The sequence below is a fragment of the Crotalus tigris genome, unplaced genomic scaffold (genome assembly GCF_016545835.1).
Source record: "Crotalus tigris isolate CLP2741 ecotype Arizona unplaced genomic scaffold, ASM1654583v1 scf7180000019007.31208882:3723066, whole genome shotgun sequence".
NCBI classification, from domain to species: domain Eukaryota; kingdom Metazoa; phylum Chordata; class Lepidosauria; order Squamata; family Viperidae; genus Crotalus; species Crotalus tigris.
In genome coordinates, this window is record NW_024097321.1 from 2,142,325 (window position 1) to 2,156,760 (window position 14,436).

A 14,436-nucleotide genomic window follows, 5' to 3' on the forward strand; every position below is an offset into this window, starting at 1 on the left:
TATAGTTTGAATTGATTGTTCGGGACTTTTTCCCATACTTTCTAATACATAAGGATTATTATTACAAGGAAGAATAGAGATTGTACCATTTAATGTACTATGTAATAGCTTCAATTTTATTTTCAGAACACTTTTAAAAGGTATTGATAAGATGTACAGAAAGAACATTTTATTTCAGAGAAATCTTCCAAAGTTTTTGCAAATGCTTCTGCTCCAATTTTTTTCTTTTTTTGCGAGGAGGGAGAGAAAAATGTATGGCTGTGCATTTTAAATATTTTTCTCTATAACATCAAAACCTGCATCAGGGGAATAACATTGTATGTCAGTTGTCTCCTTCATATCAAAAGAAATCCTTTGCTTCTTTACAGAAATAGAGGACAAAGCCAACTTGGAAAAAACATTAATTATGCCACATGTTCCACACTTGTTTCAATAAAATGATTTAAAAATATAGTATCGACTAGTCCTTTTTTCATACTTTATATTAGTGATTAAACTAATAAAATACTAGTTAATAAATAAAATATTTTTTCTCGACTTCCGGTTCCAGTTTGCAGCATCTCTAGTCCATATGGGGAGACTCATCTCCTCGTCGGCTAGCTTTCCCTCCACCGGCAGACCCTTATGCAGGTCCAAAGTCGCCCTGGAGGGTGCAACTTCTGTCAAGGAGGCTCTGCTCGGCTGCTGAGGAGCAGCGGCTCCTTTAGCGGTCTGAACTATCTCTGAGGGCCGACAGAGAAGAAGATTGGCCAGTAAAATGGCCGATCACCCTGCTGCTTCAAACCGCAAGTCAAAGAACATCTAAGCTGTAAGAACCCCCGTGGTGAATCCGGGTGAGACTTTGCTTTGCTATTCTCTCTATTCTATTTTGTTTTTGGTACCTGAAAGAGCCTTGTTGGAATTATTTCCCTGGCTTGAAAAGGCAGCTTCTACATTCTTTGGGAAGAAAGGCATTCTATAAAAATAGAACAAAATTTTAAAGACTATATTTTACTTTTATATTTTTTGGAGTACAGGACAAAATTTTTTTTTCTTTTTTCCTCTCTTTCTAAGAACTGTATTACTATCCTATACTGGAAGATTATTTCTTTGTCACATTATATTTTAAAAGATAGAAAAAAAGCAAATGGTTTCTGGAAAAGACCTTTTTTTAATTTACTGAGGACATCTAATGGTGAAAATTTAAAATTGCAATGTCTGGTTACTTGGTGTGAAGATGGAACAGATCTGACCTTCAAATGCTGGCTGTGGAATTCTGGGAGTTGAAGTCCACATGCCTTAAAATTGTCAAGGTTGAGAAACGCTGACTTAGAGGAACTGAAGAAGCAAAGACTGAGACTTCAAACTACAAAGCAACGACCCTTCAAGGAAGAGACAAATAGAAGTCTAATGCAGAGGATGGGATTGCTGTTATTTCAAAGGCTACTGCAAGCAACAAAGACAGATCTACTGGCTGAAAGGGAAGCGTCCCTATGAAAACCTGTTGGCACAGAAAAAAAGCCAGAATTACACTGAAAAGAGAAATTTAAAATTGTGTAAAGGCAATGTTTGATTTATGGTTTTGTTTTAAGGATTATGACTTAAGAGTTAGAAGCAAGAATATATATATATATGAGGGTGTTTTTTAGAAAAGGTATTTTAAATAGATTAAGAATACTTTTTGGAATAACAGATTTATTTTGATGAAAATTATGTATTGGAATTGAAAAAAACGTTGATTTTTTAGATTGGGATGGCTTTAATAATTAATGGAGTGTTTTAATTTAGATGATTTTTTTTGTACAATAACATAGATGTGATAAGGTATGACAATCAATTGGATGAAATTTGAAGTTTCTGTAATGAATTGAAGTGAATTAAGGTTTAACATTATTTTTTAACTAAGATAGCTATTGTGTAATGGAAGAAGAAATAAATGAGATTGGTGATAAAAGGAGGGATGAGAGAAATTAAGATCTAGAATATATCTGGAAGGGATACCTGAATTGATAACTTGTTGATTTAAAGTTAAATTTGATTTTGGTAATTGTAAATTGATAAAGTTTTAAAACAGGTTTAGTAGTAATAGAAATTTAATTTAGAAATGGAATATTTTAAACGTATTATGTTATTTGAGGGAAATAGAGAAGAGACAGTGAATGTATTGAGTTGAATTGTTTATTTATGTTTTTACTTTGGAATGTCTGATTACCCAAACACCACGGTGTGTCCTGAGTACTTTTTCTTAAAAATTAAAAAAAACAATAAAATATTTTAAAAAATAAAATAAAATATTATTTTCCATATTCCTTCAGCTTCCTTGATCCTTGTTTTCGCTGATCCTTCAGTTGCAACAAAAACCCGAATACAGCTTCTGAAGTTCATAAAAGCTTTTGAAGGTTAAACATAACACCCGTCAATAATACTAGGTTACTAACTATGAAATGTCTAGACTCTAGCACATCAAATTCACCTGAGAAAGACTTTCCTTGATTTAGAAAACATATAGAATATAGAAACATATAGTAAATATATAAATTCACAATTTACATTACACCAGTATTTTTTTTAATAAACCACAATTGGCTGAGTCATAAGTTATACTTATTAACCCCAATGATTTGTTTTAAAAATCCCTCTAAGCTACAAGCAGGCAAACCATATTGTGGCTTTCTTCAATCTGTATTTTCAATCCCAGTGAAAAAATTGCATTTGTCTTAAGCATTTATATTTTTTAAAATGGTGAATATAAGCTTTCTTATACACAAAAATAACTTGCATAAACTGGATAATTATATTGGTGTGAAGAACTAGAGGACTGGTATTTCTGTGATTGTTGCTGTGTCTGGTGAATATTTCTGTCCAGCAACTGGATACTGAGTATATAATCTTTTATATTTGAGATTTTATTCATTAACATATATGTGAATATATACTTGTATTTACTCACCCATAAAAGGTAGCCCTGTTAAGATGTACTACACTCAGTAAAAAACAGAATGATATTTTTTAGATTTTGCTAAAAAGCTCTTCTGATCCTTTATTAACTAGCTTACCACAGAGATATTAGCAATCCATTAATATAGCTATATAGTACTAAGTGATTACAATAGTTACAATTATCATGAATGCTTTAAAACAAATAAGATGAATGTCCATTTCTTAATTGCGTATCTGAGTAGTAGAGTTTCAATCCATTTATGTATTTTTGTTTTGCTTTGGGAGAGTTACTTTATGTTTTTTATTCTATTTTAGCTTCTTTTTTTAGTATGGTAGGCAAAATACAATCAAAGGTTCTTAGCTAACTTATCCTGAGTTCTTTTTTTATTTTAATAGTGAGCACTCTATTCTCTCTTACATGCTTTCATCACTATGTGCTGGCCATGTCCAATCTCAACTTCTTTACATAGTATTAGGATTTATCCATTTTAAATTAACATATATTACATCTATTTTGCTTAGGGATCTGCATGGTATATAATTTTAGAATGGGTTTTACAATAAGTTCATTACTAATCTAATAGTAAGCGCCTTACGAAGGCAAAAACTAACTGGCTGCATCTTCTGTAGGTGTGTGTGAATACTAAAGTATGAATTTTGTAACTAACTGAGATGTACTGTGCAGTAAGAAATTTAATAAGAGATTGTGCACGTGTGTGTCATTTCTCTTCCTTCAGGCAAGGCAGTTTTCCTGTCATCAATCAGAGTGGCATTATGGGATCCAGCTCTCCTTACACCCAATCAATGAACAGCAACTCAAGCCTGATGAACCCTCAAGTACCTCCTTACAGCCTGGCACCTAACATGGTGAACAGTTCCACAGGTAATGACTGGTAAAATTTCAAGGAGTAGCAGGCTGTTTTTTCAAAGGTAGAAACCTTTAAAGTGTTTCTCTTTGACAGTTGGTACAATTATATATGCATTCCTCAAAATCCTGCTGTAAGCATTTGAAAATTCTTAATCATTTTGTCAACTCCTAGATATATCTCCACCATATCTCTACTTTCTCTTCTTTGTTTCTTGAAAACAGGGATTTTGCCCATTGGCAGGACTAGGAGGAGACTTTTGCTTAAACTGTAACAGGGATTTTGAAACTAGGATTCCTATGGTTAAACAATATTTTCAGCCAAAATAACTGACAGTGTCTCATAATAAGTACCTAGATATTAGAATCCTTCAAGTCTTTTACCTATCTCATGTATCTTTCTGAAAGACCCAGTTAGTATGTTTGCCAATTGGCAAATTTATCCAATAGAATTTACTGAAATATTACTTCACATTTATTTTTGTTTGCAGAAACACCATTACAAAGCATCTTGTTCCCTGCAAAATTGTTCAGTTGCTCATTCATTGCTGTAATATTCAGACTTACATTGTCCATTTCATTTTTTTCCCTTCAGTGACAGTTTTATAATACAGTACCCAGTAGCATGTTGTCTTGAGTTATAAGTAAAAAAAGACTATTTAGTCACATATTTTCTAGGTATTTCTTATTGCACGCATACGTACTGTATTTGTTTCTGTTGAATAGAAATGTACCTGGTGAAGACATGCCCTAATTACTGAAGAATTTGGGCAGTAGGATATTATTTTGTTAGGAGTCCAACCTCAAATTATTTGGGAGGGACAAGTAACCTAGTATCTATCAATCCATTTATATGCTATAATTTTACTGCAGACAATATGTATGTTCAACCCTCTGATACCACTCATTCTATTTTAGAATATAGAAGAAGAGAGGTACTTTCTAGAGAGGCTGGTGGAAATTCTTGTCCGTCCCCCATTGCCCAATGTTCCTGAAAGTGATAAAGGGACCACAGTGCCCCCCAAAAAACCCCAAACTTTCACCTGTTATTGTCAGCAGCATCTGTTGCTTTACTTTGATTGAGACAATGTCATTTTTCATTTCACTGCCTACTCAGGAGAGAAGCCCGTCGCATGGGTGAAAAAAGGTTTATTTTTTCGAATGCTTGTTCCTTTATCACTTTGCATAATAGATCAGTTAATATCGGTAGTTTTTGCCCTTTGTGCTCTTTAGAGCACAGGACAAGATGAGCAGTTAAACTATTCCTACAAGCCTTTGCAATTAGTTCCACCTCTGATTGATGCTTGGAGAGGTTTAAATCTCTTGCCTTTTCCTAGGTTCCTAAAGATAGAAGATCAAGACATTTAAGCATCCTGATACTAAAAATATAATAGTCTGATTGGCTCTACCTTGCTCTTTATAGTGATTTCTCTGAATTCCACATTTTACAGCCCATTAAATAGTCTTTGTGGTTCATCTTTCCCTTCCATTCCAGATGATTTACCTGTTGCTTAAACCAAGTATGTACAAACTAACATTAGCCACATCTAAACAAGAATCAGAACTGTATGGAATATTTTCCCAACAAATAGGCAAGCAAGGCACATTTGTACTTCATCCTCCTTCTTTTCTCTTCTCATAACCTTTTAAAGTTTTTGTTTGCATATTTCTGGTTTTCTGCAGTATTTTTCTGGGAGCTGAAAATACCCATGGCCTCATTATGCCTGCTTTTTTTTTTCTTTTTTTTTTTTTTTTACCCTCTAGGCAACTATTTAACAGAGGTATTCCCACTGGTCTTATTTATAATGGTTTTATGTTGTGTTTACAACAAAGATAAGGAGAGGAATGAAAACTTTTAATCATACATGAAAAAAGGTTTTTTAATATAAAATAAAATTGCTTCTTTTAATACTAGGCACAAGGAGCACAGTTGAAAAAGGAAAAGTCTGTTGAGCAAATGATAATTATCTGCTTACTCCTCACCAAAGCTGTCCTAGGTCTTACTGTGTTTGGGTTATGTAGTTACCTATTTTGTCTGCCTGGCTGAAAAAATTTTGAGCATTGAAAGTACGCTATAAATTCTAGCTTTCTGCTTAGCAGCAGTAATTTTTTACCCTAACTTCTCTGGCTCCTAGATCTGTAAACATCACCAACAAGCAAACAGATGGTAGAATGTCCTGGCTAAGAAGATTTATGTATTGCAAAAGAATAACTAGTTTTAAGAAAGATACACAGGGCAATTTTTTCTTCAGATAGCTCAGCTATTTATTATTTCATACGGTGGAAATCTATTCAGTACAGAATCACTTATCCTATGTCTTTTGTATGCAGTAGCCATTGTATTTTTATTGTATTATACGTTCTGAAAAATTGAGTTTTCACAGTAATTTAACCATAGAAGAAAATATATATATAGCTCAGGGTTGAACTGTGGAGCCTTTGCGCTCTCTGAGCTTGGTTGTTTTCTTGCAGATGTTTCATTACCCAACTAGGCAGCATCATCAGTGTTAGTAAGTGTGGGGTTTGTTCCCTGTATGTATAGTAACTTATCTTCCCAGTGTTGGTGGGATGTGTATTTTTCTCCTAGGTACCAGTAGTTCCTTGATTAGGGTATTGTTTTCTGCTTATTTGTTCTTCTGCTTATTTGGGTGTAGGCTGCTTCTGGTCTTTTTGTTTCCTTCTTAGCTTTTTTATTATCTCTTTTGAATGATATGTAAATGTGTTTATTTCTATGTGTCTATTAATGGCTGATTTACCTGAATGCCATGTTTCCAGTAATTCCATAGCTTTTTTGTATTTAGCTTGATCTAGGATGTTCACAGATCCCAAGTAAAAACTATGGTTGAGCCTGTCCATGTTTTGTGAGATGAAGGACTTTTCATTATATCTTCTGACTCCTAGTTGGTTAAAATAATACAATATTAAAATCCCATCAAACAATTTCCAGAAGCAATAGCAGTAGTGAATGCATCAATTTTAATTTTTAATGTGGCAAATATTGATAAATGTAGCTCATCAAAACAAAAGCTCTTTTATGTTCTTCCATAACTTGTTTTTAAGTGGGAAGGGGTTCCTGAGAGAAAAACGTTTAAAAATCATTGACTTAGGTAATCTTCCCCAATTTTGTCATCCTGCAAATCTGTAGATTTGAAGCTCCAGAATTTGCAGCAATGGCCATAATTGCTGGTATATTCTAAAAGTCGAAGTCTACTTATTTGGATGGCACCAGATTGGGGCAGGCACGAAGTTGTTTTAGTTGTAGTTTTTTAAAATTTACTCTAATTGAGTAATTTAACTAATTTAACTAGGGTTATATAATGTGAACAAAACAGCATGGTTGTATTGTAGAAAATAATCCTAGCTCAAGGATTTTTCACCAGCCAGGAAGGCTTAGCCAGGCTTACTACATTCTTTCTTTCTGATTTTGAGCACATGCAAGAGTTTTCAGAGACCTCTACATATTGCTCCGAAAAAGGACATTGTAGTTCTGCCAATAATAGTTTAATAGAATTATCCAAAGACATTAATTCAGATAACTGGCACTTTAACTATCTCTCTGTTCCATTAGGGCAACATAGAAAGTAAATACCCCTTAAATGATCTTGGAAGATAGGAAGCATTTCAAGTAGCCTCTTAGGTAGAGCTGAATTGTTATAGGCCATAGTAATTAAATAATTATAGAAAGAGAAACAAAAATCAGTATGTATATAACTGCCTTTGCAGTAATAATGCCAAGAAAAAAAATTGTGAGCACTAGAAATATTTCATTTGAAAAAGGAAGCCTGTATTAAAATTTTATTTCATAACTATGTTTTTTTCCTTTTTCCATTTTTTGTCTTGTGGTTCACTATTGAAGATAAATTTTCATTATGCTTGTTTTAGTAAAAAATGTTATTACATAACAATATTGCTGAGTCTGTATAAACTTGCCATTAATGTAATTATATTTTAAGGTAATTTTTGTTCTAGCCACAAACAGTATTTCTTCTACTTTTGCTTAAGTAAATTGGCACAAAACATTATATTTGGCTTTACAGCTTTACTGCTGCTCACTTCAGCAGTTCTGTTCCAAGCAAAGCACATCTGTCACTTTGGTAGTCATTTGCCTTAATCCAGGAATCTGTCTATCCACAAAAAGGGTTCATGCGTACTTCAGAGAATATAGGAATTCTAGCAATGAGACTATCGGCAGTTTGTGAATTCCCTATGCTGAGAAAACTGTTGGGTGGTAATGTAACATAATGCGAACTACAGACAATGGATTTAATTCTCAGAACCAGTTTTTTATACAACCAGCCTTTTCATTTGGCAAAAGGGATTTGTGGGATGATACTACAGTGCAGTCACAACATCCTGAACTGAAGTAGAAGTCATTGTGGTGCAAAGGGGAGGCATCAAATGTAATGGAGAACCCAGAATACTATGTTGCAAGTATTGATTTTAGAAATACCGTTAGACTAGGTTCCTGCTATAGAGGAAGTGTAATCCCCTCCAGACCAGCTAATTTCCCCATTTTCAAGAACAAGAAAGGATGAGCTGGCAAGCTCACATCGCAATATCTCTCTGCATGGTCTGGATTATGTCTTTCTCTTTTTCCTCTAGTATCACACATTACTTCAGCCACTTGCAGACTGCTTATAAATAAGAATTTTGGATAAGTAAGCATGCAGACATTTTTGCTAGGTTTTAATCTCAAACAGAAGGGATGAATAGGCTCTTTATAGCTGGGCTTGAGAAAAAAGTGTTTCAACATTCAGTAGGGACTGGATATATTTGTGGCCTGACTCAATATAAGACAGTTAAATGTGACATAGTGTCAAAGTGTTATTCTTTAACCAGGGGAAGTCAGATTCAAACCCATCTTTAACCATGAAGATTCTGTGGTGGTTAGGAGCCCTTCCCTCTCAACCCAACCCACATTACAAAGTTGTACTGATATGGGGTAAAATAAAAGAAAATCCCCATGTAAGATCCCATTCATTCTACAAGGCAATAAGGGATATAAATCTAATGCGCATAATTCAATTGCTGATGCATTGGGATTTTTATTGCCTCTAGCAAAGTTGCTTGAATTGCCAATAGCATTGAGTACAATTTTTGACCCCAACAACAATATCTTTATCAGAAGATAGGGGAGAAACACAGACAGCTTGACTGCAGTATAAATTATGTTGTATTTGCCTTTAACTGTGCTAAGTTTGGTGTGATGTAGGTCATTCAGGACCTTGACCCATATTTTCTTTTCTAAACTATCCCAACTTTCAACTTAGAAAAACCCCAAGGCTATTTCTTGGAGCCTATTCACTCTCTACAGCAGTGCTTTTTCAGTAATAGATGTCACGGTTATCTTCCATTTTTACGTTTTGTGTCTTTTGGCACTTTATGGGCTGGGTTGTTAATGTGTATGCACTGGAGTTTGCCAGAACAGTGACAATTGCATTCTTTCACTGCTTGAAACAGGGTCAAAATGATGCCCTCAGTTTGTCATTGGACTTGAAAGCAAAGGGACTCAGGAGACTTTATAAAGAACATTGCAGCAAAAGATGGAGAATGCCACATGAAAGTTAGAATTTATTATCTATTTACAAACCGTACTAGTTGTTCTTTCTCAAGATGACAGTAGCTTTGCTCTAGTTGTAGCTGCGGACAATGGATCACAGTACAGATGGCAATTTTCTTGTATCCAGATGTGCATCATAATTCATAGAGGCAACACATGTGGCAGATATCTTATAAGCTCTCTTGCTGACTCAGGCAAGAAATAAACCAATTTCAGAGGCTATAGATTGCTCATGTTTCTTCTTCTATAAAGTATCAGCCAAGATTTAGATTACACTTTTCCATTCAAATAGTTCTGCTCCTGTGCAATCATTCAAATGGCTACTTGAATAATTTAGAAGTAGCAGAAATTATCACTCTTTGTGTTACTCACTGTTCAAGCTTCTTTTGGAAGGCTTGCAGCAGCTTTATCTAGACCTAATACCAGTGAATTTGCAAATAATTTGGCATTATAGTCTTATTTGGTTGGGGGAGTGGAGAAGATGCAGGCATATTCAAGGTGGTCTTCTGATCTGGAATCAGCATATTCCATTTTGGGAGGGCATTTCGTACTTCTTACTCATTTCATTAAAAAAATGCACTGGAAAGTTTACCTGATCTCTAAATCCCTTTGTTTTCTGCTATTCCATTAGTTGAGAAGAACAATATGTTCTACTTGTAAAGCTGTAGGAAAGCTGTATTATAATTTCTGAAGTTTGCTCCCTTTTAGTTTGGTCTTCTTTGGCCTACAGGTACTAGCAGTTAACAGACCCATATTCAATATATTGTTAGCTGTATACTCCTGTGGCACATGCTGGATAGGGTTTTTGGCAGAGCCATTCTCTCAACCTGCAGTGAAGTGATGCTAAAAATATTAGCAAATTAGCACCATGAAGCTTGCCAGCTTATCCGCCAGAGTCTTGCTCCCTCTCTCACTGCTGTAATTAAAACTAATTATTTCCTAAAACATAGTAATACATGGATATGTGCAATAATCATTTTGTAGTGGGCAATCTGCAAAGTGTTTTTAAAGCCCCCCCCCTTTCCCTTTGGCTTGTTCTACCACATGTTGGCTGCTTCTGGGAATGCTGCATTACCTTGTTGCAGAAAAGCAAAACAGCCCAGTAACCATCGGCTGAAACTTCTGGGTCTGTAATCATTGCCATATTTCACTAGCTTTTTTTCTTCTTTTGGCACACAGGATTTTTACATGAATTGTAAATAGATACCAAAATAACCTGCTTGATTGTGTTTTTACTGCAGGATCCAGTCTGGGTTCTAGCATGAGTCCCAAAAACTCAGAAGACAAAACTTCTGTTCCAGATTGGGTCGATCACCAGGACCAGAGGTTTCGTCTTCTGAGCTTTTGGACATTCGTGCTGGAGCCATTCCTCAGGGAGCTTCTCCCTAGCAGAGTGAGAGAGAAGTTCCCTGAGGATGGGCTCCAGCATGAATGTCTGAAAGCTCAGAAGACGAAACCTCTGGTCCCAGTGACCGGATTGGATCCTGCAACATTTTCCTGGGACACCTTTACCTTCTGTTATGAGAGTTTTTGCCATATGTTGAAGAAAGAATGAAAAGAAAGTAACTACTAATAGCATTTGCTGTGAGACTTTGATATTATAGGAAACACTGAATGAATTACACCTCCATCTACAGTAGTAAAACTCTTTTATCTATAACCTTGAACTGGGTAAAACAGTATGTCATAGGGCAAAACTTTGTTAACAAAGGTACCTTTACTTGCTGGAGAGGGGAGATGAGGGGAAAAAGGAAGAAGGAAGGAAGGGAAAGAAAAAGAAAGAAGGAAGGAAAGAAAGAGAAAGAGAAGGAAAGAAAGAAAGAAAGAAAGAGAAAGAAAGAAAGAAAGAAAGAAAGAAAGAAAGAAAGAAAGAAAGAAAGAAAGAAAGAAAGAAAGAAAGAAAGAAAGAAGCATTTCTAATGTCATTGCATCTTCCCACAAGGAAATTCATTGAGGAAACAGATAGGAAGTTGGAATTGCAGCACTTCTTTTATCCCCCATGAACTCTTCTTCAGCACTGTCCTGCATGTCCTGCACAGCACATCTTGCATATCTCGGTGCACACTTCCCAACCCGCACCCTTCATTAGTTCACCCTCTCCAACTCACAGAGCATCACTTGTGAACACCAACACATCCTTTCTAAGGATGTGCTCCTCCACATATCCCCTCACTCCTTGCCCCACTGAGCATCAGCCATTTACCTGCCTGTTGGCCTTGGGCTTTCAACTTCCTGCTGACATCTCCACTGACTTTCTCCTGCAAGGTTCCAATAAAGTAAATGGGGAAGCTAGAAAAAATTCAAGCGAGGGGGGAAATGTCAGAATGACAGGAGGAACAGTGAGGGAAGAAGCGAGGGAGGAAGGGAGGGAGGGAGGGAGGGAAAGAAAAAGGAAGGAAGGTTGGTTTGCAGTACTTATTGCCAGCTTCCCATGAGAAAACTCAATGGGGAAGCCAGCAGGAAATCGGAAGTCACTCCTGCTCTCCCTGCTTTTTGCCCTACGCACAGTCATTCTGTTCCTGTTTTTAGGTAAGGAAATATATCTGAAATGATGATCCAACAGGGCACAGGTTGTCTAGTATACACTACAGGTAGTCATCAACTTATGACCAGTCCTTAGCAACTATTCAAAGTCACTATAAATCCCTCAAAAGGTACTGACAACTCAGTTCTAAAATTTATCCCTCCCCTCAGTGCAGTCACCTGCACATTTTGGGTGCTTGGTAACTGCCTGCAACCGGACCTCATTTATGGGCATTTGCAGCATCCCATAGTCTCATGACTGTGATTTATGACTTTTTTGCCAAAAAACTGCATTTACTTTCAGTTTCCTGCCCCAAAAAAAGCTCCAGAAGCAAACAATGGGTTCGTTTAACGACTGCTGAATTGCTTAAAGCCAGTGGTTTTGCTTAATGAATGTAGTGATTCATTTAATTACCACTACAAAAAAATAGGTTAATCATGTGGTTGATCCACTTTATAACCATCATGGCTTAAGAACCTAATGGGCAATCTCCATTAAGATAAGTTAACTTTTATTGTCATTTTTTTATTGGCACATATTAAAAATGAAATTCTGTTGCCTGCTCTCAAAAGTGTACACATACATAACACACATAGGAACACACTATATACAACATATGTATATACTTACACCCTTACATATAAGTAACATCTAAATATTAATCACTGTCCATCTTTAATACATAACGGAAGGAGGAAGCTTTAGAGTTCACAAGGTTAGTACTATATGGAACAAAACTGTGACTGAATCTGGATATTCTGCTTTGGATATCATGGAGCCTCCCCCCAGAAGGTAACAAAGAAAACAGGTCATGAAAAGGATGTGTACTGTCCCAGACAATCCTGCGGACCCTGCTCAAGCAATGCTTATGTGTTATGTCCTAGATCAGTGGTTCTCAACCTATGGGTCGGGACCCCATTTGGGGTCGAATGACCATTTCACGGGGGTCGCCAAACCACGCTGTCTGCCATTTTTTTCCCCTTTTCCCTAGCTGTCCTACTCCCTCTTATTGGTGGCCACACCCACTTGGGGGTCACCACAACATGGAGAACTGTATTATGGGGTCACGGCATTAAAAAGATTGAGAACCACTGTCCTAGATAGAAGGGAGTGAACTGCCAATAATCTTTTCTGCCATCCTCACCACTCTGCACTACCTTCCTGTCTGCAGAAGTAATGTTTCCAAATCAGACTGTCAGGCAATATGACAGGATGCTCTCGATTATCCCTCTATAGAAAGTGGTAAGGGCAGGGGAAGGAAGATGTACTTTCCTCATGCAGCACAGAAAATGCAGGCGCTGCTACGCCCACTTCACCAGTGTCACATTGTTGAGCAAAGTTTTCAGTTATTTCTAGAAAATGTTTGTAAGTATAAGAGGTGTTGCTTTTTTTAATTTGTGCTTTAGGATTAAGCACATATAGTCACAACTATATCTTGAATTTTACACAGGTGTGTATCTGTTGGTGTGTATCAATCAGTCATCCATACTGGTACCTGCCCCTAATCCAAAACATGGAATGTAGGAAAATCATAGGAGAAAGAGGCAAAAATAGAAGAACCATGAAAATAGAATGGGAATGGGATTAGAAGGTTGACTCAGGAATGCAGTTTCAGGCTATGGATATTCATCAAGAAAATAACTTAACTTAAACACTTCTGCTGTTTAAATATGTGAATATACTATAAAAAGAAACGCAAGATATAATTTTGATTCAACTATTACTTTTCCTCTTGAAGTTTGAAATAGGACATTTCCAAGATGAGCATCAATGGCCTTATAACTTATTGCTCACATTTCTGAGGCATACTTCTCTGATGTTGCTGCATTAGTGTTACTTAAACAAGAATTATCAATATTACACTACACTGTATTCCCAACTGGCATCTTTAGAGCTGAATGTTCATGTCAGCCACAAAGACATCTATGAAATAATTTACCTGCTAAAATATGTAGCACAGTTAAGTCTATTGCAGGCCAGGCGTTTGTTAACTAGAAGGTTGGTGGTAGCCTATTACAGAGTGCTTACTAATGTAATTGTAAGGCTTTCATTCTACTTCTGAAACTATAATGCATTGCAAATTCCAATTCAGTGCCTTAATCTATTAATTGCAATAGTTGATGTGACATTTATTTGTATCTGTGTCTCCTAGTAAAGTCCTATCTGATCTGTAAACTGACTGATGGATGCAAAAGTTAGATACACATGCCCAGTTTTCTTGCAAGAAAAGTCTTGAGGTTAGGAATGAGAATAAAGGGAGGAGTAAATCTTTGGAGTATCAGAATCACTTAAATCAGTTTAAATACACAAATAACACATTTCTCTTTTATTACAGTCCTAGCTTTCTTGGTCTCCAGTGCTTTAGTGTGCTGTCTGGAATTCTGTTCAAGAATACTCAGTATTTTGACATTTATTGTAAATGCATTGAATCACAATAGCTTTTCAGTAGTACTGATGTTTCATAATGGGTGACTGAATTCTGTAGGTGAAAGTAGCATGACTGATAAAAAAAATTCTCATAAAATTGAACATATTTATATTTGAGCTAACTCATCTAAAGCTTCAGCA

The 14,436-nt window shown here is 36.0% G+C and overlaps 1 protein-coding gene across 5 annotated transcripts in view; it reads left to right on the forward strand.

The window, feature by feature from the left end:
- Positions 1–14,436, forward strand: part of ARID1B (AT-rich interaction domain 1B) — a 403,965-nt gene that overhangs the window by 353,438 nt on the left and 36,091 nt on the right. For all 5 annotated transcript variants that reach the window (XM_039358272.1, XM_039358273.1, XM_039358275.1 and 2 more), the window contains one exon: positions 3,657–3,802. In XM_039358272.1, coding sequence (XP_039214206.1) covers positions 3,657–3,802 — 146 coding nt within the window. The remainder of the gene's footprint in view (positions 1–3,656; positions 3,803–14,436) is intronic.